Source organism: Choloepus didactylus, chromosome 18 (assembly GCF_015220235.1).
Source record: "Choloepus didactylus isolate mChoDid1 chromosome 18, mChoDid1.pri, whole genome shotgun sequence".
Taxonomy (NCBI): Eukaryota; Metazoa; Chordata; class Mammalia; order Pilosa; family Megalonychidae; genus Choloepus; species Choloepus didactylus.
In genome coordinates this window covers 39,175,074-39,197,706 of record NC_051324.1, presented here as the reverse complement: position 1 = coordinate 39,197,706, position 22,633 = coordinate 39,175,074, and the positions used below count along the sequence as shown (strand labels likewise).

Below are 22,633 nucleotides of genomic sequence, written 5' to 3'. Positions count from 1 at the left end.
CTGTGTGTCTTCAGATCTTTTGATTCGAGTGTTTGGGTTCGGCTTCTCCATGTCATCTGGTTTTATCATATGCTTTAAGATTTTCTGTTGTTTTTGGCCTCTTGGCATTTGCTTTACTTGATCTTTAATTTGTTAGAATTGCAGCTTGGTGACATACACTTTCTCTAACTAACCAGCAGATGGCGTCCGTGAGTCACTTATTTCCCTCAAGTCAGTTCTCCCCAACTTTGTGGTATGTGGGGATCTGATTCTTTTGGGGTCCAATTGGTGCACTTAATTTGGGTGTGTTGTTGGTGCTGTCTGCCCCCAATGAGGGGCGTGTGCCTGAGTGGTTAGGGAGGAAAGGCAGGTTTAACAATCAGACCTCCCAGGTGTTCCCGGAGATTTAAGGCTGTTCTCTGCCGCTGACACAAAAGTCCTTGGTATTGGCATAGGTTCCCTGGGATTTCTGAGCAGTTCCTCCCTCCCTGCTGTGCTTTTCCAGGACCTCTGTTGAGGAGGGGAGGGCCATGCCACGTCAAAGTGCGTGCCGGCCTCCAGGGAAGCCCTGGTCCGCCAGGCTGTGTAAGGGCATTCCCAGCCCCCTTCAAAGAAGGTTGAATGAGACGCATTAACTTCCCCCTTTCCGCACAGCTCCGCTCTCCCAGCTCCGGGACAATCAGCCGTGGGTGTATTCAAGGCCACTGTCCATGGCCGATATTGTGTCGTGTGAGCGGTGCTGCAGGAAAGACTCCCTGTCAGGCTGGGTTTCTTGTCTCGGCTCTGTGCTGTGTGTTCAGCCCCGGGCAGGAGCAGCCCTGCCCGCTGGAGTGACGGCTGCAAGGCTGGGTTTCTCGGCTCGGCTCTGTGCTGTGTGTTCGGCCCCGGGCAGGAGCAGCCCCACCCGCTGGGGTGATGGCTGTGAGGCTGGGTTTCTCGGCTCGGCTCTGTGCTGTGTGTTCGGCCCCAGGCAGGAATAGCCCCGCCTGCTGGGGAGACGGCTGCAAGGCTGGGTTTCTCGGCTCGGCTCTGTGCTGTGTGTTCGGCCCCGCCCGCTGGGGAGACTGCTGCAAGTTGTGCGTCTCACCTTTGTTTCCCTGGACCCGAGACAATCAGCAGTGGATGTGGGAAGGGGTATCCTCCACCCCAGACACCAAGGTGTTAGTCCAGACCGCTCCCGTCTTATCTGCAGCTGTTCCCGGGCTTTTATTTTTTTAAAAACTCCAACCCACCGTTTCCCCCCAACGCAGCATGACCGAGGGATTCAGCCAACTCACTCACTCGTTTCAGAATGTAGACTCCTGGTTTCACCAAATGCACGTTCCCTGTGGCTTTAGCAGAACTTGTCCAGCTGGTGCTACTTTGGAAGTGGTGTTCTGGGTCCTTTCTGGTTTTTATCTAGTGTTTTCCATGGAAGTGTTTTTTTCTCTGTCTCACCTAGTTGCCATCTTAGGTTCCTCTCCTCATTTACTTTTTTTTAAACACGGTTTTATGGAGATACATTTACGTGCCCTACAATCATCCACAGTGTACAATCCATTATTCACAGCACCATCATACAGTTGTGCATTCATCACCAGAATCAATTTTTGAACCTTTTCCTTACTCCAAAAAAGTCAAAGTAAAAGTAAAAAAGAATTTTACAGTTTAGTAGGATGAGCCCTCAATCTTGGGATTTGCCCTTATGAAGCTTGTTACTGCAAAGGAGAGGCTAAGCCTACCTATAATTGTGCCTAAGAGTCTCCCCCAGAGAACCTCTTTGTTGCTCAGTTGTGGCCCTCTCTGTCTCTCTAAGCCCATGAGGCAGGTGAACTCACTGTCCTTCCTCCTACGTGGGATCTGACTCCCAGGGGTATAAATCTCCCTGGCAGTGCAGGATATGACTCCGAGGGATGGGCCTGGACCTGGCGTGGTGAGATTGAGTACATCTTCTTGACCAAAAGGGGGAAGCAAAATGAAACAAAGTAAAGTTTCAGTGACTGAGAGATTTCAAATGGAGTTGAGAGGGCATTCTAGAGGGCATTCTTATGCACAATATAGGTATTCCTTTTTAGTTGTTAATATGTTGGAATGGCTAGAAGGAAATACCTGAAACTGTCGAACCGCAACCCAGTAGCCTTGATTCTTGAAGATGATTGTGTAACTGTGTAGCTTACATGTGTGACTGTGTGATTGTGAAAACCTGTGGCTCACACTCCCTTTATCCAGTGTATGGACAGGTGAGTAGAAAAATGGGAACAAAAACTAAATGAAAAAAAGGGTGGGATGGGGAAGGTGAATGTTCTAGTTTCAAAATGGCTTTCTCCCAGAATGTTCCTTTCTAGGCTGCATTTCCTCAAAAATGTCACTCTTAGTTGCACTTGGGGTATTTGCCCTCTCTTAGCTTCTCCGGAGCAAGACTCTGCTTTCAACGGCTGTCTTCAAACTGTCTCTCATCTGCAGCTCCTGTGCTTTCGTCAGTGTCCCTCTTGGCTGTAGTTCCTCTTCAAAACATCACTCACAGCTGCACTGAGTTCCCTCTGCCCCTCAGCTCATTTATATGGCTGCAGTGATCAAGGTCCACCCAATGGGTGGGCCAACACTCCATGGAAATTATCCAATTAGAGTCATCACCCACAGTTGGGTGGGGCACATCTCCACAGAAATACAAAGAATTCCAATCTAATCAACACTGATAACGTCTGCCCACACAAGATTACATCAAAGATAATGGCATTTGGGGGACACAATATATTCAAACTGGCACAGTGAATGTTTTGGGTGTTCTTTTTTACTTTTATTTTTATTGTTATTTTTATTCTTTTTGGAATAAGGAAAATGTTCAAAAATTGGGGTGATGAATGCACAGTTATATGATTGTACTGTGAACAGTGGATTGTACACTGTAGATGATTCTATGGTATGTGAATATATCTCAATAAAACTGAAAAAAAAGACACATGTACATGTTCATAGCACTATATTATTCATAAAAGCCAAAAAGTAAAAACAACCCAATGATCTATCATCTGGTTAGTGACCTAACGAAATCAGGTGTACCCATGCAGTGGAGTACTACTCAGCAGTAAAAAGAAATGAACTTCTGATATATGCTAACCTGGATGAAGCTGGCTACATGAAAAAAGCCAGATACCAGGGATTACATATTGTAGGATTCCATTTATATGAAATGTCCAGAAACAATAAATCTAGAGAGACAAAAAGTAGATTAGGGGTTGCCTGGGGCTGAAACTAGGAAAGGTAATTAATTGTAAACGGGGATTGAGGGGTCTTACAGGGGGTGATGAAAATGTTCTAAATTTGATTATGGTGCTGGTTGCACAACTCAGTAAACTCAGTAAAACTCATTGAATTATACACTTTAAATGGGTGAATTTTATGATATGTCCTCAATTTTTTAAAATAAGGGAGAAAAGATCATACCATTAAGATTAATGAATTTGTGTGCTAACAACTTTCTACTTTGAAAAATTAAATAACCCCTTGTGCAACAATCAAAAATGTAATAACTTTATTCCTTCTAAGTTGTATTTTTTACACATTCAACGTTATATAGTTTAAGGAAATTATGAAAATAATAAATGAAAAAACATCACCTGCAGTTTCTACGCATAATTAACACTGGTTTTCATTTGTCCATGTTCTTTCCATTAAATGCATTTGCATATCAACATCACTATATAATCATCTAGATATGAATATGCATTCCGTTTTCTTTAATCAATGGTATAAACCGTTTTTTTATGTTGTAACATAGTCCTCATTAGTTTTGTTTTGTTTTTTTTTTAATTTTTAATTTTGAAATAATTTCCGATTACAGGACAGTTGCAAAAATAGTATAGACCCCATACAGAGAATTCCAGCATACCTCCACACTCCCAGATAACCAGATCAACCAATTTTAACATTTTGCCACTTTTACCATATCGTTCTGTTTATCTATCATCTATGTGTGTTCTGAACATTTGAGAACAGGATGCCCACATCATAATTCTTGAACAAGTAATACTTCCATGTTCTGTTCCTGTGAACAAGGATATTCACTTAGGTAATCACCTTAAGTGCAGTTATCAAGTTCAAGAAATTTAACAGTAATATAAAGCTTACTTTCTATATTCTGATGTTTTCTTATGTCCCAGTAATGCCCTTTTGAGCCTTTTCTCCTCCATTCTTAGATCCCATCCACTTTGATGTATTGCATTTAATGGTCATTTTCTCTTTAGTTTATCTTTCTTTTTTTTTAATTGTGGAAAAATTTATACAACATAGATCTTCCCAACTCTTCCCAAGCATACCATGCAGTGGGATTAATTACAGCCACTGCATTGTAGTATACCCACCACCATGCATTTCCATGCCTTTCCCTTCATCCCAAACAGAAACCCTACACACATTTTGCATTAGTTCCCTTTTTCCCCTGCTGCCTCCCCAAGGCCACCCCTGGTAACCTGTACTCTACTTTCTGACTTTATGAGTTTGCATATTCTGAGATACTTTTCTTTGTGGATGCCATGGATCTTAAAGTTAACATTCTAAGGCTATAATCTCATTTGCTTTGATACCAACTTAACTTTAGTAGTATACACAAACTATGTGCCAATACCCCTCTATATCCTCACCTCTGTGTAGTTCTTGTCACAAATTATATGTTTATATATTATGAGTCCAGAACCATGCTTTATCATTACATTTTATGCAGTTGCCTTTTAGATCCTGTAAGAAGTAAAAAGAGGAGTTACAAATCAGAAATATAATAATACTGATAATTATATTTACCCATATAAACCCATCTTTACTAGAGATCTCTATTTCTTTGTGTGGCTTCAGTCATTTGTCTAATGTCCTCTCCTTTCAACCTGCAGAACTCTCTTTAGCATTTCTTGTGAGGCCAGTGTAGTGAGGATGAAGTTGTTCATCTTTTGTTTATCCTGAAATGTCTTCATCTCGCCCTCTTTGTCGAAAGACAGTTTTGCCAGATATTTAATTCTCAGTTGGCAGTTTTCTGCTTTCAGCACCTTAAATATTCCTTCCCATTGCCTTCTTGCCTCCATGGTTTCTGATGAGAGATCAGCACTTAATCTTATTGAGGCTTCCTTGTATATGACATGTTGCTTCTGTCTTGGGGCTTTCAAAATTCTTTACCTTTGGCTTTCAGCAGTTTGATTATAACATGATGTGGTGTGGGTTTATCCTGTTGGAGTTTGTTGTGCATCTTGGATGTGTATACTTATGTCTTTCATTAAATTTGGGAAGTTTTCAGCCATTGTTTCTTTCAGTATTCTCTCTGTACCTTTTTCTCTTTTTCTCCTTCTGGGACTCCTACAGTGTATATGTGGATACACTCACTTGATGGTGTCCCAGGGTTCATCAGGCTGTGTTCACTTTTTTTTCATTCTTCCTTCCTTCTGTTCCTCAGACTGAATAATTTCAATTTTCTTATCTTCAAGTTCACTGATTCTTTTTTCCACCAGCTCCAGTCTGCTCTTGAACCCCTCTAGGGAATTTTTAATTTCTATTATTATAGTCTTCAGCCCTGTTTAGTTCCTTTTCATGATATTCTCTTTGTTTTCATCTGTCATTTTCCTGATATCCTTTAGTACTTTGTGTTTTCCTTTAGCTCTTTGAGCATATTTAGGACTTTTTTTTTATTTTTAACTTTCAAAGTATGATTTAACAAATAGTTATATAGAAAATGTTCCGAGACTGGGTTACAGTACCATAGTTTCAGTTATTTCCTTATTAGGGCTATTTTTAAAGTCTTAGTCCAGTATGTCCCAGGTCTGGTCCTCCTCGTTGATGGTTTCTAATGCTTTCATCTTCTCCTTTGCCTGGGTCAGCACTTCCTGTTTCTTTGTGTGTTTTGTAGCCTTTTATTGAAACCTGGACATTTTGATATTTAATGTTTTATTGCTAGAATTTTGACTCTGAGGCATCTGTCCCTTAAGCTTGTGTCCAGCTAGTGTTATGACAGAGCTTTCTTTGAAAGCAAGGCACTAACGAAAAAAAGGAAGAAAACAAAACACCTTTCTTGGTCCTTGCAAATTGACTTGTGCAAGTGCTCTCCTTCAGATCTCATCTACATTATGAGTTTGGAGAATAGCTCCAGGCCAAAGCATGGGGGCCTCCCTGATCCTTTCTGCACATGCATCTTATCAGGCATGCGCATGTCACCCAGCAGATCCCTTATTTACACGAATACAAATGCCCCTTCTTCATGGGAAACAGTTTCCTCCCAGTTCCAGGCACTGCACTGTATGTTCTACAAACAGCAGTCCCCTGCCCCAGGCAGCCACTTTACTGCTCTTCCACAGAATTCTGTAGGGGAGCTCAGTGAGCTGCCTTCATGCAGGGCAAGTTCTGGGATGACAGGTCCCTCAGGGGACAGAATGGGCCAGATGTACCTGCTCTAGTAGGTGCACAAGGGTTAGTCTGTGCCCTCTGGAACTGGGCAGATTAAGGTATCAGTCTTCAAGAACTAATTGCCTTTCATGGAAGCACATCCAAGAATCCACACTGAGAGTGTGGTCTGGGTCCGTGCTGAGCCAGTGAGGAGTTGGAGAGGGACCAGCCAGGAAGCCACGAGATCCTACCACTTTTAAGTAGCATTCTTCTTGGTTCAACATGCACCCTCTTGCTACAATCCTTTAACTGTCTTCCGGAAGTTTGAGAAAGTTGTTTCTGCCAGTTCTTGCTTGTTGTCCAAAGCTTCTCGGGGGGGGGGGGGGGGGGGGGGGGTGGAGCCTAAAGCATCTCACTCCACCATCTTAATCAGGGTGGGCTCCCCATAGGATGTTTTTGACTTTTGAGATGTTTTCATAGTATAATTTACAGAATTATGGATATTGTGTCCTTGAATTTTTATGTCATTTAATGCATATTACAAAATTGTTTTCCAGATAGTTCTGTTAACTTACAGTAGTGGTTTTTTAAAGAAACAACAGTATAAAATTGAAGCACTAGTTAGATTGAACTTAGCACATTTTGGCTTCCTGTGAACAAAGATAAAGCAATATGATATAATGGGCAGACTGTAGGTTTGAATTCGTATTGCTACACTTAGTTATCTGGGAAATAAAAGGCAAGTTATGTAACTTCTCTGTGCATCAGTTTCCTGGTCAGTAGAATGAAACTAAGTCCTGCTTTGTAGGGTGGGCATGGGCATGCACCACAATGAATGTCAGTAGTCTGGCAGGTGCCTGGCACATTGTTAAAGATAAGTACATTGAAGCCAATGTGGTTATGCAGCCATGTATGGACTTTAAATCTAAAGGAAAATCATCCCCATAACTGAAGGACAGTGTTGAATAAAAACACGTTTTTTCTTTGTCTTTCATTTCTAGGTTTTTGATGTAACAAAAACTCCCCCCATCAAAGCCCTGCAACTTTGTACTCTTCTTCCCTATTATTCAGCTCGAGTACTTGTTTGTGGAGGGGATGGGACTGTGGGCTGGGTCCTGGATGCAGTTGATGAAATGAAGATTAAGGTATCAGTCTTCAAGAACTAATTGTTTTTCACGGAAGCACGTCCAAGTTAAATATACAATTTTTTAATCTTTTTTTATTATGCAGATGAATATTAGGAGACCTTGCGAATTTTGAATATCTAAGAGTAAGATATTTATGGTTAAGCAGTTAGCTTAACCTTTAGTAAAATAACAGAGTTGTCATATTTGAATCTTTATTATTTTGGTCTTTAAGTTTTATGAAATATTATTACCCTATATGTAGTCTGAAGAGAAAAATCTAAAATATGTCTTTGCTATTTCTAGGGACAAGAAAAATACATTCCACAAGTTGCAGTCTTGCCTCTGGGAACAGGCAATGATCTTTCCAATACATTGGGCTGGGGTACAGGTTATGCTGGAGAAATCCCAGTTGCACAGGTCTTAAGAAATGTTATGGATGCAGATGGAATTAAACTAGATAGGTAAGTTAGACGTCCCCCCAAAATAGATTTCTTAGCTTTTGGAGTATTCTTTGGTTTATAAATGAAGACTTGTATAGTTATAAAACAAAACATAATTTAAATGTAAAGACTCTGTTAATTGTACTTATCCATAGATTCTGGTGCTTTGTTTTGTTATATAAAGCCCAAAGACATAAATTACCCTGGGTACTTTATCCCAGCATTTGCATGTTCACTTAGATGTAGTTATTTTTTCAAATGCTGTGTCAATAGAAGAACTTTATTGATAAGTCATCCAAACTACAGTTTATTTGATAAAAAGTAATGATTTTTTCTTTAACTTCTGTTTTTTAGATGGAAAGTTCAGATAACAAATAAAGGATACTACAACCTAAGAAAACCCAAGGTATGTTTAAGCACGTTGATTGTGAATAGTTTCAACAAGCGTTGAAGGAGTGCCTCCATTGCACAAGACATAGCACCATGTGGTGGGATACAGAGACGTGGTGCTTATGTGTAAGGAGCTTGTTATGTGATCTCCTAAGTTGGACTATAAACAGACTGTGGGGGAGAACACAATGCAAGCATGCTAAACAGTCTGAGGAAGTAGACATGTGAGCTGGTCCTTAAAAGGTAAATAGAATTTAGATCAGCAGAGAAAGGAACAAAGGACTTTCCAGGCAGAGCAAATAAAGACACAAGAGAATGCAAAATATAATGCACAAATAATGCAGAGATAGCAGATGTGTGTTTTGAAAAGATACTCTGGAGGTTGTGTGAAAATAGCCTAGAAGCCGCCCTTGGACAGAAACAAGAGGAATCTTAGGATGAGGAGAGTCCAGAGACGTTTGAGAGATGGAGTTGATCAACACTTGGCAACTGCTTGGTGTAAAGGAAAAGGAAAACATACTGTCACCAGGTTTCTAGTTTTTCTGCCTAGATGAATTAAACAGGATAAGAAAAATAGAAACAGTTTCAGGTTTGGGGCGGAATAAAATGCATTAGACTTTGGACACATCAACTTGAGTCTGTGGTGCATTCAACAAGTTGGAAATTTAGCCTTGCTCCTCAGGATCAAGGACAGAACTGGAGGGGTAGATTGAGGAATTGTCAGCCTATAGGTGATTGTTTAAATTATCAGGATGCATGAGAGAGTGTAGAGAAAGAGGAAAAGAGGTCCAAGATAATAGATACACTTAGGGGGCACAGCAAGGAAGAGGGACCAATAAAAAAGACTAAGAGTGTAGTGAGAGATTAAGAAGATGGTTTCAAGAGAAGACAGAGATATAGAAAGTAGGCAATAAGCAGCAAAAACAATGCAGACTTGAAAAAGAACATTAGGGGAACACTGAACATATGAATTTACCTCCACCCCTCCAAAATCTGTCCCCAAAATATCTGTCACCAAAATCTCTGAAGTGATGATAAATTCTTAGAATTTTGGTGTAAGCCCTTAAGGACAAAGAAAATGTGAAATGAGATGATAGCAGTCTAGAGAGGCCAGAACAATTTGGAAGGCAGAGGGCAAATAGTAGTAACTGACTTGACATATTGAAGAAAGCTGAAATGCTAAGTGTCTACAATGCAGAAAACTAAGAAAGAAGCCAAATGTGGCAGGATGCAGCAAAGGTTAGCACTTAGAGTTACCCAGTCACTTGGAAGGCATGAGTGTGTGGGCCTGAACTGAAAATAGAAAGAACTAGCAAAAGTAGCCATTTGCCCGTACAGCACCTCCCTTTCCCCAACCTCACGTAGTCACACACCACCCTCCTCCTCCTCCCCACGACCCCTTTCAGGCCGAAGATTGGAGGTTGACTCTGGAGAGTTTTAGGTAGAAGGATTTTGGTCTCAGGAATACTAAGACAGCTGAAAATAGGAGTTAAGTGACAGGTGAGAGCACTACCCTTTCATCCACTTAGCTTCAAAAATCCCAGCAGAGAGGATTTCTCTCTGAGGAAACTAACCTGCCCAAGGAAAAGTTTCACAGATACACTTGGAGGCCCCCGAACAAAATAACCAGATTCCTGCTCTGTGACCTTACAGTGAAGCTCTTCCCCTGGCAAACCCTGCCTTTTGATACAAAGTTCAGTTTGCCTTCGATGGCCTTACACCTAAAGGTGAACAGACACAAATAAGGATTTGAGGAAAGAACAAACATTTATGAAAAGCTTCTACCATGAAAGAGCATAAAAAAAGCAGACAGGAAAAAAGGAACATGAAGGAAACAAGGATAGTCCAACTAGGAGAAGAAAACCTAGAAGAAAAAAAGCCAAAACTAATGTCCTCAGAGAGATGAGAGTAACTGCATCCATGAAACGAAAACAGGATGCTAGAAAAAGAACATTCGTAAACACACACACACATACATCCCCCCCCCCAAAAAAAAGCTCTTATAAACTAAAATTCAGTAGTCAGATTAGAAGGTAAAGTTGAAGACAACTCCATAAGAGACAGATGGAGAAGGGATGAAGAAAATAATTGAATTAGACATTGCCCTCAAAAGGTTTAAGAGCACTTTGATTTGGGAGGTGGGGGAAGGTACATTTGAAAAAGACAAACTTTAAGTGGCAGGGAAGAGAAAATGTGAATTCGTACATGGTGATCTCGCTTTTTTCAGTGAGGCAAGAGTGAAGATCATTATCTGAGCATAAAGGCAAAAGGGACTGTTGGTCAAGGACTTAAGGAGAGTTGTAAAGGTGGATTATGAGAAAGGAAGTCTAAAGGATTTTCATGCACTATTAGCAGTTACGTGCAACCATGGTTGGAAATAAATTTCTAACAGAATTGTAATTATAAGGTTCTCACCAGCAGCTCCCAGCAACCTGGAAAACAAAACAGGATTTGAGTAGATTAACAAACAAGGCTGATACAGAAAAAGGTCAAGGGAATGTTGGAACTAAGGAAGCTGTCAAATAGAGTATTTGAAATGATTGACCTCGAAATCCAGACTAGGTTAAAAAGTACAATAAGTTACAAGGGGACCAGTGGCCTGTTTGGGACTGAAAGAAGTTGAGAACCTGAGGGTTGCAATGAAGGCGAAAAGCAAATATGATGGCAACACAGATGTGGAAAGACTGGATGCATTCATTACATTTAAGATCATAAAGTAGAGCCATTCTAGATGGTAAGATCTGAGGTGTAGCACTATTAAATAGAAATGGGAAGTGAAATTCCTGTCTATAGTTATTGTCCTTTGGACTGAAATTTTTTTCTGGCAATTGTACTGGACAGAATAATGTAGATTTATGTGGAAAGTAAACAAGAAAGTATTGGTTTTCATAAAGAACATGGACTACAATTTACATAATAATATGTGGTATAATCTTGGACTGAAGCCTAATCCGTTGCTTACTCTTTCTCTTCCATAGGAGTTCACGATGAATAACTATTTTTCTGTTGGACCTGACGCTCTCATGGCTCTCAACTTTCACGCCCATCGTGAAAAGGCACCATCTCTGTTTTCTAGCAGAATTCTTAATAAGGTGTGTTGGATAAAATAACATTTCCTGCTTATCACTGAAGGTACAGTAAAAATCAATAGTTCAGTTTTATTTAGCACCCTTTCAAGTAGATTCACATTGAACTAATTCACAGTTAGTTCAAACTGACATTTACCTGCTCAGTTTTATGTAAGCCTGTCAAATTAGGTCCTTGAACATATTTAAACTTTTTACAACAGTGACAGATTTTTAATCTAAAACTTCAAAGTTGGGATGTTTTACAGCTTATTTTGTTTAGAAGGCAACTATATGGAATGTATTATAGCTTATCTTACTTAAATGACAACTAAAATTGGAAATAAATTTTAATCAGGGTAGATTTTTGGTGTAGTTATTACTGGAAAAATAGATTCCATTGACTTGGGATAACTTGAAAAGGTAACTGAAGTAAGAAAAGGAGCAGCTTGTTTATCAGGGCCTCTGACTTAAGGTGGTTGCTCCAGTTTCTAGAGTACAATTGATTCCTTTAATGGAAGTTTTGAAATTTTTAAAAATGACTTGGTGAATCCAAGCATAACAGTTTAAGAAAATGCTTTTGAAAACATATATAATTTTAAGGACTAATACATTTTTTTTTTACCTTTTTTTTTTTTTCATTTTTATTGAGATTGTTCAGATACCATACAATTATCCAAAGATCCAAAGTGTACAGTCACTTGCCCCTGGGTACCCTCATACAGCTGTGCATCCATCACACTTAATTTTCGTTCAATTTTTAGAAACTTTTCATTACTCCAGATAAGAAATAAAGTGAAAGATGAAAAAAGAAAAAAAGAAAAGGAAACTCTAAATCTCCCCTATCCCTAACGAACCCCCCTCAATTGTTGACTCCTAGTACTGATATAGTACGCTTGTTACTGTTTATGAAAAAATGTTGAAATACTACTAACTGTAGTATATAGGTTGTAATAGGTATATAGTTCTTCCCTATATGCCCCTCTATTATTAACTTCTAATTGCATTGTCATACATTCGTTCTGGTTCATGAAGTGATTTCTAGTATTTGTACAGTTGATCATGGACATTGCCCACCATAGGATTCAGTTTTATACATTTCCATCTTTTGACCTCCAACTTTCCTTCTGGTGACATATATGACTCTGAGCTTCCCCTTTCCACCTCATTCACACACAGGACTAATATATTTTTAATACTATAGTGATGAAAGAAGAGGTAACCCTATCATTATTTAATATGCAAGGAGTATGAGGATATTAAATATTGCCTTTTCTCTCATACGTCATACTATCTCATGTTATGCATTCAGCCATGATGGCATTACAGGAAACATCAACTTCAAATGTTCCCATGATGTTTATTATGATGCCAGCAAATCACTTTTGTTGCTATTTTTGTGCTGTAACAAAGATCCCAAAAGTGTATGTGCGAATTCTTTGCCATGTGATCATTAAATGAATTTTATCATGCAAAAAAAAAAAAAATTACTTGGTGGACTTGGTGATTGAGCAACAGGATGTGAAAAACCAGTGTAAAACACTATTTTATTCCTGGGTCTGTTTTACAGATATTTCAAATTTGCAAATAGTTCCCTTTTATTGATATAATTACTAAGGCAATGAGTATTGGTATTTATATAATTAGTAATTAGCTCAAAATCTCAATGCCTCCATCAACTTTTCTGTATTTAAAATTGACTGTAAAATGTTTATTAGATTTATCTGCAATTACTTTCATTAAAATAACCTGAAGTATTAGGAAAAAAATGGAATTTTCTAATTTTAATATATTTCTTATAAAATGCATCTTTTTAGATAAACTGGCAGAAAACACCATCTGGGCACAAACTACCCCTTCCCATGTTTCCCCCCACCCCCCAAAAAAGGCCATTTAAACTAAAAAATAATGGCCTTCATTGTCACTTTCTAAAGGAGAGGCTGATTAACATTTCATCTATTCTACTGACATTCACCTAGAAACTTTAAACAATAAACAGCATAATAGAATAAAATATGACACCAAAAATAACCCCTAACATGTTAGACATATGCAAGGTAATATATCTAACATGTTAGGGACACTTTTGGCGTAATTTGTAATTATATATTTTCAGTGGTTGGTTCCAATTTTATCCTTTAAAATTTCTAGGATAGAGAGGTGTTGGATGGGGCCAGTGGTTGTGTAAAAACATAAGTTTCCCTCAGGTGCCCCTTTTTCCACTCTGAAAAAGCATCATTCATCAGTCAAGTCAGAGAGCTTTGATACAGTGCATTTTCCTTAATGTTTATAGAGCTTGTTAGATTGCTTTAATGTTATATATTTTGTCCATTTTTCATAGGCTGTTTACTTATTCTATGGAACCAAAGATTGTTTAGTGCAAGAATGTAAAGATTTAAATAAAAAAGTTGAGGTAAGCTATCAATACCTTTCCTAAAGTTTTAGGTGATCTCTGAATTATGAATTTTTCTAAAACAACAGTGCTAAATTATCTATTAACATATTTTGCCAACATATGTGGCATATTTACTGTGTGCCAGGCACTTGTTATGGTCCCCCTAAATTCTCACCACAGTCCTACAAGGCAGGTACTGTTATATTCCCATTGTACAGAAGAGAAAGCCTGGGTTTGAAATTAAATAATTTGTCCAAATTCGAGTCCTAATCAGGATTCATACCCAGGTTTATCTAACTCCAGAGTCTGTTTAATTCTTATGCCAAATAGCTTCATGTGATGACAGATTTGAAGTTATCTATCACAGTGCCTGACTCATCACAGATGCTTGGAGGAAGTTTAAACCCAAAGTTTAATTTAGATTACGTTTGTGAAGTCTCTCTCTTAAATATACTAAAGTAAAATAAAAATGTATAAACAATAAAAATAGAAGATTAACGATTGCTTATAGCTACAGTTTCCCTGACATCATGATATGGCAAATTATTGTATTTACTCCCTGCTTGCTTCCAAAAAGAATCCCTAATGATTGGCAGCCACAACAAAGACATTAGTACAGAGAATCCCAGAACTAGTAAAATAAAGGAAAGGGAAGAGCCAAATGATAAACAACGTGGGGAAAGTGAAAACATGAGCAGGGAGAAAGGAGCCTGTTTTATACATGGGGCAAAAAAAACAGCTGCTGCAGTTAGGCAAGACACTAGCTCAAAGCCTCTGGGTAGCCATGACACAGAAGGAGTAGCAAGCTTTTCCATACCAAGAATACTGTTCTTCTTTATTGTATCTCCTTTTTCCTAGGCTTTGTTAGCTTTGGTAGGGTGAAGCATACAAGGTGGCACTTTTATTTTCTGATATTTATATAAAAATTATTTTTGAGGCCACCTACAAAGTGCAGGCACTGTCCTAGGTACTAGAGATGTAATGGTAATTCCCTTGCTTGCACTAAGTTTACAGTTGAGGGAGAAGAAAGACCTTTAAGCCACTTTGCAATACAGTATGAGAACTGATATGATAAGAAAAGTACACAGTCTTATAGGAAGAAATAAGAGCAGTACATACCAAGGAGATTGGGAAGATTTTCTAGGGAAAGTGACAGTAACAAGGAAATCTTTCTGAAAGAAGTGACAGCTAGAATCTGAAAATTTTAAGTAAGAGTTAGCTAAGTGAAGAAAGGGAAGATTGTTCTAGGCTAAGAACAGCATTTTCAAAGGCTTAGAGGCAAGAGAGAACATAACATACTGGAGTGGGTTCAAGCTGGAACATCACTTGCAGGAGGGAAAGTGGCAGGAGCTGAGGCTAGAGCAGTAGGCAGAGGCCAAATCACAGGGGGCCGTATCAGCTCATGGATTTGATCATGAGCACATAGTCAAAGCCCCTGAAGGGTTGTAGTTAGGGGCTGACATATTTGCATTTTATAAGTGTCAGTCCAACTTCTCTGCGAGGGATGAATAAGAGGAGAGTAAGGCTAGAGTAACAGACCAGTTAGGAATATTTTAGGGAGGAGATGATGGTGTTCTAGGCTAGGGTACTATCAGAAGTGACAGGGAGAGAGATTTAGAAAGTGGTGATGACTGTTTTTAGTGATTAATTGGATGTGGAGGTAAAGACAAAGAAGTCAAAAATAACTCCCAGGTTTCTGGCTTGGGCAGCTCAGGTGATGGTGCTGCTCTTTCCTGGGAAGTGGGTGGGGGTATGTGGAGAAGATGCTTGACTCAGTTTTGTTCATAGATGCTACAGTCAGTGAAATTGTCTTATTAACAGTTGGATAGATAGATTGGATCCAGTTCACTTTCTGGACCAATGAAATCAATGTAAGAAGTGTCAGCTCAGAGATGGCAGTTCAAGACGTAAAAATGGCTTCAGAGTCTGGAGCATGAGAAAAGATGGGGCTTAGTACAAAGCTTTGGGGAATCCTACACTCATCCATGGGGACAAACAAGAGGTGGACTGGGGAGGACTATCCATAGAAGCAGAGTCTGTGGTTCCCAGAAAGCAAAGGAAGAGGATATTTCAGGAAAGGAAGGGGAGGAGTCAGTAGCATCAGATGCTGATGAAATAGCTATTTAGATAAGGCCTGGAAAAAATAACTCTATTTAACAAAAAGGACCCCATTGATGATGTGAATTCTAACTGGATATGTCTGGAAATAGTGTGCCCTGTAGTAACTCACTACTTGTATTTCTTTAAAGCTAGAACTGGATGGTGAGCGAGTAGAACTGCCTAATTTGGAAGGCATTATAGTTCTCAACATTGGCTACTGGGGCGGTGGCTGCAGACTTTGGGAAGGGATGGGAGATGAGACTTACCCTCTAGCCAGGTATGTACAGTTTTTTATTTGTTTCCTTTAAAGCAGCTGTTTTTCTTTATAGACATTAAAATTTCCCCCAATTTTTTGTATACCTTATTAATATAAATATTTAATAAGCTGATGGTCCAGCTGTGTTAAAAAGTACTTGCCCTAACATGCTGATTTTTTTTCCAGCATATAGTCCATATTTCCTTTTTCTGATTTTAGGCATGATGATGGTTTATTGGAAGTCGTTGGAGTTTATGGGTCTTTCCACTGTGCTCAGATTCAAGTGAAGCTGGCAAATCCTTTTCGAATAGGACAAGCACATACGGTGCGAGTAGGTGAAATATTGCTATAACATTCTAATTTGTCCCAGTTCTAAGTCATTAATGTTTAGAAGAAAATATATATGCTATATCTTTCCCTAAACAGTAGTTTATAGGACATGCCAGGACTTGATTGGGATGGGGAAGAAACAGGAAACATGGCCCTCAAACCAGTTGAATAAATAAAGCATTCACCAGGGAAAAAAATCTGTAAAGCAATTGCTGAATAAATACATAGATTAATTTTCCAAAAATGAAATGCAGGGGAGTTAAGAGACTATCAGTGGGATTTTTCAAGAAGACCTCTCTGAACCTTGATGGATTAACTTGCTTCTAATTATTTGTTCCCTACTACCAGCTGATCTTGAAGTGCTCAATGATGCCAATGCAGGTGGATGGTGAGCCGTGGGCACAGGGGCCCTGCACTGTCACCATAACTCACAAGACACATGCACTGATGTTATATTTCTCAGGAGAACAAACAGACGATGACGTCTCTAGTACTTCAGATCAAGAGGACATAAAGGAAATGGAATAGATGGATGAAGAAATGAAAACTTTGTTTAGAATCTGCACAGACAAGTCGATCGAGATGCATCCAAAATTAGGGATTCACTATTAGCTGGTCCATTTAATTCCTTCAGAAGTATGATAGATATACATTTATGTAAATTGCATTCCAAAAGCAGCCAAACCTTCAGTTATTGACAAAAGCTTGTTCTTTTCTCAGCTTTGAATGTATAGTACTAACTTTTAAAGAGTCACATGGAGTGGTTTTCAGCTTATGTATTGAGGGTGGGACTCACTCTGAAGTATGCACTGTCTCATTCCTTATTCTTGAACCACACATTTGATAGACATCCAGCAAAATGTGGGTGGGAAAATCACTTTAATTTGGTGACACCGTAGTATTTTAAAAATTAAATTATTTTTCCGAAAGAAAATGATATAAATGTCAAACCCACATGACACTACTAGGCTTCCACTTGCAACATGTCTCACTTCAGCCAAACAGTGAGTGGATAGATTTCCAGGAAACCTGAAAAGGAAAATTTTAAAGAAAGACCATACTTTAATTTTTTACTATAGTTTTTATGTGAGAAACACTTTCAGGCCCCCAAATATTGTTTGGCTGACCCCATTAATGACCCTGTTGAGCTGAGATTCAAAGTCTGTTTTATAACCCCAGTGTAACCGAAGGAGCACCAGATAGGTGACTTGGCAAAAATTAAAATTCAGAGCATTTTGGATTGAAAGTTATAGATTGCAGCAGGACAGTTCAGCAACTTGTTTTTGATAAAAAGTCAGTGTGTCAATGATTCAAAAAAATGTGCTGAAAGAAACTTACTAGTCAAATTACTTTCTCAAAAAAAAATTCAGTAATGACTGATAAGTTTTTAAAATCCAGTTGTCTTGTAGTATTTGAAATAGATAGTGTTTTATATTTAAAGCCCTTGACAGAATTTCCCCAAGGCTAGGGTTGGGGAGGAGGGAGATAGACTCTTCTGCTAAAGTCTTTATATCGTATTTATTTTAAAATGAAAAATCTATATTTTTTACTTATTTATTTACTTTGTGGTATAATACCTGTGTTTAAATAATTTTTTACAATATGTCTTTATTTAAAAGTCAAATTAAATTAGGTGAATTCTTCCAGTCACAGTTAATCAGATAGAAATTTAGCTTACTGACTAAGTAATTAAAATCCGTAATTTAATTCACCTGAAAGATACTACCCAGATATTCTCACTCATCGGAGATAGTCCTCTTAAAAAAAAAAAAAAAAGAATGAAAAGCACTGGCACATTACTTTTGGATAACTGAGAGTGCTGTTTCACTCTTTTGCCCCTCAACTGCTAGTTTCATAGGTGCCCATTACAGGGCGCTCCTCTGCTGTTGCTAACCAGCCTGCCTCTTAAATGCCCTGCAATTAGACAAACCCAGTGGGGTCCAGCACAGTTTTTTTTTATGGGCTTGGTGGTCTTTTGTGACATTAGTCTCTGAAAGATTATAATGTATCCCCCAAAACACCATTAGCTCCCCTTAATCTGTTATGGATTGGGCATCGGTGCATTGCCATAAACTTAAATTTGAGTCACCTTCAGACCTGGGCCATCTTTTTTGAAGGAACAATTTAGTATATAAAGTAATTGATATTCATATAAAATACTTTTATTTACTTAACCACTTCCAGAGCTCAGTGGATGCCAAATTCCGATATTGAAAGATTCTGTGAGCAGGTCTGTTTCACCTTATTCATAAATGTTTCTAGGCAGGTAACTTTCTTTTGTGGTGGTGGGAGATTTTGATTTTCTATTTTATGTACTGATCATGTTTTGAATATAATGAGATTTATCCTTTTATTTAATTCATGGTCAGAATTGTTGCAGATGTCACGTTTTATAAATACACTATTGTTTTAGATTATATTTTACCTATAACACATAGGTAATTGTAGAAGCAAGGTAAATAGTTTTGTAGAAGCCAAGCAGATAGTTAATTGGGGATATCAGAACTCATATAATCAAAATAACTATTTAGGTTTTTTAGTTGTTAAAACTGTACTCTAAGCAAAATATTACATGGATTTAGAATAGATTTATGTGCAACTCCCTCACTTACTTAAACAAATTGATTTTTCAGTTATAAACCAGTGAGGTTTTTTCCCTACCAACCCTTCATGAAGTTTTTCTGCTGCCATATTCACTCATTCATACTTTTATTTTGGAAGGTTATTTAGAATACCATATCATAAAACATCCTTATCTGGTCTGAGCCAACTTCATTTACTTTTTTAGTCACATCCACCCAGCAGTTCAAATAAATGTGAAAGGTAGGCATATGCCTTGTTTTAAATAGAATTTTCGTATTTGCTACATATATTAGGATAGCAACTGTTTACATTACCAGGGATTCTATACTTTACAAAATAACTTACCAGAATTTCCTGTTCCATTTTAAGCTGTCTTGATTTTTTTTTTTTTAATTCTACATTCTCAGGAATAAATATGAAAGTAGGACATAGCTCTCCATATCTGTTTTCAGATTTCTTTCATCTTTCACTGTCCTAATACATTCCTAACTCTTCATAAACCTAGTGGCTTAAATATTGAATACCTGGCAGCTCTTACAGATCACACAAGTAGATGATAATTTTCATTGCTTTGTTATGTTTACTATAAATCAATCTTTGTGTTTTAAAATAGTTTGTCTAAGATTGTATTGTCTTAAATGCATTTTTATTTTCTGCAACAATTCGCTGTGAAGCCCTAATGTTGCTAACTAATGTGTATACAAATTTTATAGACAAGATTATTTATTTTTATTTTTTTAGGCTCTGTTATAAAACATGTAGTATTTGCTTTTTTAAGATACGTTTGCTTACTTAGCATTATAAATTATACTGTGACCTTTCTGCACTGTAAAGACAAATACTGCCAGTATGTCAAAAGAAAAATAATTTGCATTTGTAATATAAAGTAAAATTGTACTTATGTATAATATGGGATTTTAAATTTGCACTATCTAGAAACTTTAAAAGTTATGTTCATTTACAGATTAATATGGATCCGAATACATAATTTGTACTTACTCCACCAAAAAGGTTAATAGACTGGATGATCATTTTGTGTGTGTTTTCCCTCTAAATGATAATATTGAAGCAAGAACCAGCACTTTATATTCAGAAATGTTTTTAAATTCTACCTAATTTGAGGCCCTGGATTGTAGGTATATTTATGAAAATGTATCTAGAAATTTAAGAAGAAAAGATAGTTTTGTTACTCTATCGAAATCTGAATGAAGGTACATTTTCAGCAACAAGACACAAAATGTCTTGCATTTTGCTTTTAAAATGCATTCCCCTGGCGTTTCTCAAATTTTCCCTGTAAGGACTGTCTCCTGTTTCTACAAGCGTGATCTGCAGCATATCTGCAGGCATCAGAGTCATCTGGGAGCTTCGTGCAAAGAATGGATTCTTGGGCTCAACCCCTGACTTAATGGTATCTCTGGAGATGGGACGCAGAAATCTGTTTTTATTAGCAAGCACCTCAGGCGATTGTTTGCACACTGAAATTTGAAAGCATCTGCTCTGTGCCTCGTGTCACCCAGGCCTTGTCCCAGATATCATGCAAAAGAACTGAATTAATTGAATGTTCCTAAAGTTGTATCTCCTTTACTAACTGCCCTCTTTGTGCCCCACCCCCACCCCATCATTCTTCTAAAAGAACTCTCTGAATCTTGTTCATATTCTGTCCATATTGTTGTATTTCTCTTAAACTCTATTGCATAAAAATTGGTGGCCCCAGATTCTTATGTGGAACTGTAGTTTTTGGTGTCTGGTCCATGTCTTGGAGGTGCAAGGAGAAGATTTCACTGTTTCTTTTTTAAGAGCTTAAAAGCCACTATTATAATGACTCTGTTACCTGTTTGCTTTTCTACTGATTTTTACATACCCAGGAGATGTTTTTTAGTGAAAAGATTATTTGAGGGGTCTCAGTTGCTGCTTTGAAATATGGCCACTTGGCTATTTCACAGTTTTTAAAGGCATTTTGTTGAGGTATAAAGCACTGCCTTAGGTTCTGTTCCTTGTATTTCTGATTTTAGTGAAGTATGGAAATGATCTGTGTATTTAATTTTAGATATGTAAACACACGCACACATAATTTTTTAAATATCCCTGCATGAGGCTTGCAGGTAGCAAAAATATATGCTCCGAAATTCTGGAGAAAGAATCTAAAAAATATCACCTTCTAATACAGAAACTCAAATGAAATTATTGAGATTAGCCATCTGCAGAAATGTTTGCAGAGAATAAGTTATCTAGAAACGATAAATTTAAGTGTCGCTGCTACCAGAACTGGGGCCCTTCCTCAGTCCCTGCAGGGATCACCTGGGCGACCTCACCATTAAAGGAAGGTGGCAGGAAAGAATGCATTTAACAAGATACACTGTGATCTAGGAAATTTCCATCGTGTACGTTTTGGTGACTGATAATGAAGTGTTGAAAGGGAAAGCTGGAAAGTTAGGTTGTTTTCCTTGTACCTCCACCATTGTCCAGGCAAGAGGGCATCCTGACCGGGTGACTAGATTTGGTTGTATGAAGCAAAGAAAGAAAAAAATCCTCGAGGAAAGCAGTGCACATCTGTCCTTACTACTACAGTGCTGGGCTTTGCCAGCACTTTCTCTGCCAGCATTTTCCAATTAGGTCTCATGGAACAAACCCCACAAGTCAATTGGCCCTCTTGGTTTGTAATTTTGTGTTATACAAGTTTAGAGTCCTCCAGCCCTGGTCACTTCCGGGCGAACTGTCTGGACTGTGTCTCTGAACCCAGAGTGTCGAGGGCACTCTGGATGACTGCGCCCGAGCAGCCCGCTGCCCCTGCACATCCTCCATCCCCCGGACTGCTGGGCACCTTCCCAGTGTTGATTACTCTTGCTGTGTTGGGTTGTGTTGTGGTCTATGCCTGCAGACAGAGAAATGTGAATTAAAGCATTTAGCATATTGAAAATTGCTTGTTTTTTAATAAAATTTAAAGTATACCACTTAAAAAGTATGATCCCATTTTGTTGTTTTGTTTTGTCCTCACTAACCATGAGATAAAATAAACAGCTTTGATTTAGTTTCACAGAAAATGGTCCTTGGTCTATAGCAAGACTAGCATTGGTGGCAAGTTCTGGATCAGATATTTCAGATGGAAAAGGTAATTTAAAAATTATATTACCTGACTTTGTGGGCCAGGGGCACAGTGCACAACTTGAATGGGCTTAGGAAAATTTGCATACCCACACTCACAGAAGGGCTCTGTGCAGGTTACAGAGGACCAAGGGATAATGCAATGAAGTAACTGAGGTGCATTTGTCTCATTTTAAGTCCAGTAGAGAAGAAAGAACATAGAATTCATTTGGAAATATCTAGGTTGAAAACCCAATTTCTGCAGTTTAACTTTGGATAATTTACTTGTTCTTCCTGAACCTCAATTTTCCTTGTAAAAATGGGAATTGTTGTCCACCTAAGGGCTTGCAAACTCAAATGTTTCCAGGGCCTAGGAAGGTGATAAAGGTAGGAATGGTGGGGGCTGGTAAATGAGAGAGCACCTGGTAATTGCCATTCAGGAAGGCAGACCCAGTGTGACCAAAACTAATTTTTCTAGAGAAAGCAGAAATCTAGACTTTCTATGTAAAAACTAATTTTTAAATGCTGGTTGGTAACTTTGTTAGGGT

The 22,633-nt window shown here is 38.3% G+C and overlaps 1 protein-coding gene across 6 annotated transcripts in view; it reads left to right on the top strand.

Moving 5' to 3' along the window:
* The window catches only part of DGKE (diacylglycerol kinase epsilon), a 42,109-nt gene extending 21,390 nt beyond the window's left edge, over window positions 1-20,719 (top strand). For 3 of the 6 annotated variants that reach the window (XM_037809418.1, XM_037809416.1, XM_037809417.1), the window contains 8 exons: window positions 7,320-7,463; window positions 7,749-7,906; window positions 8,240-8,291; window positions 11,254-11,367; window positions 13,682-13,753; window positions 15,985-16,112; window positions 16,311-16,422; window positions 16,770-20,719. In XM_037809418.1, coding sequence (XP_037665346.1) covers window positions 7,320-7,463; window positions 7,749-7,906; window positions 8,240-8,291; window positions 11,254-11,367; window positions 13,682-13,753; window positions 15,985-16,112; window positions 16,311-16,422; window positions 16,770-16,949 — 960 coding nt within the window. In that variant the 3' untranslated portion in view covers window positions 16,950-20,719. Of the gene's footprint in view, window positions 1-7,319; window positions 7,464-7,748; window positions 7,907-8,239; window positions 8,292-11,253; window positions 11,368-13,681; window positions 13,754-15,984; window positions 16,113-16,310; window positions 16,423-16,769 lie in introns of those variants that run through there. The other 3 variants (XM_037809419.1, XR_005212730.1, XM_037809420.1) reach the window with 3 other exon arrangements.
* The last annotated feature ends 1,914 nt before the right edge of the window (window positions 20,720-22,633 follow it).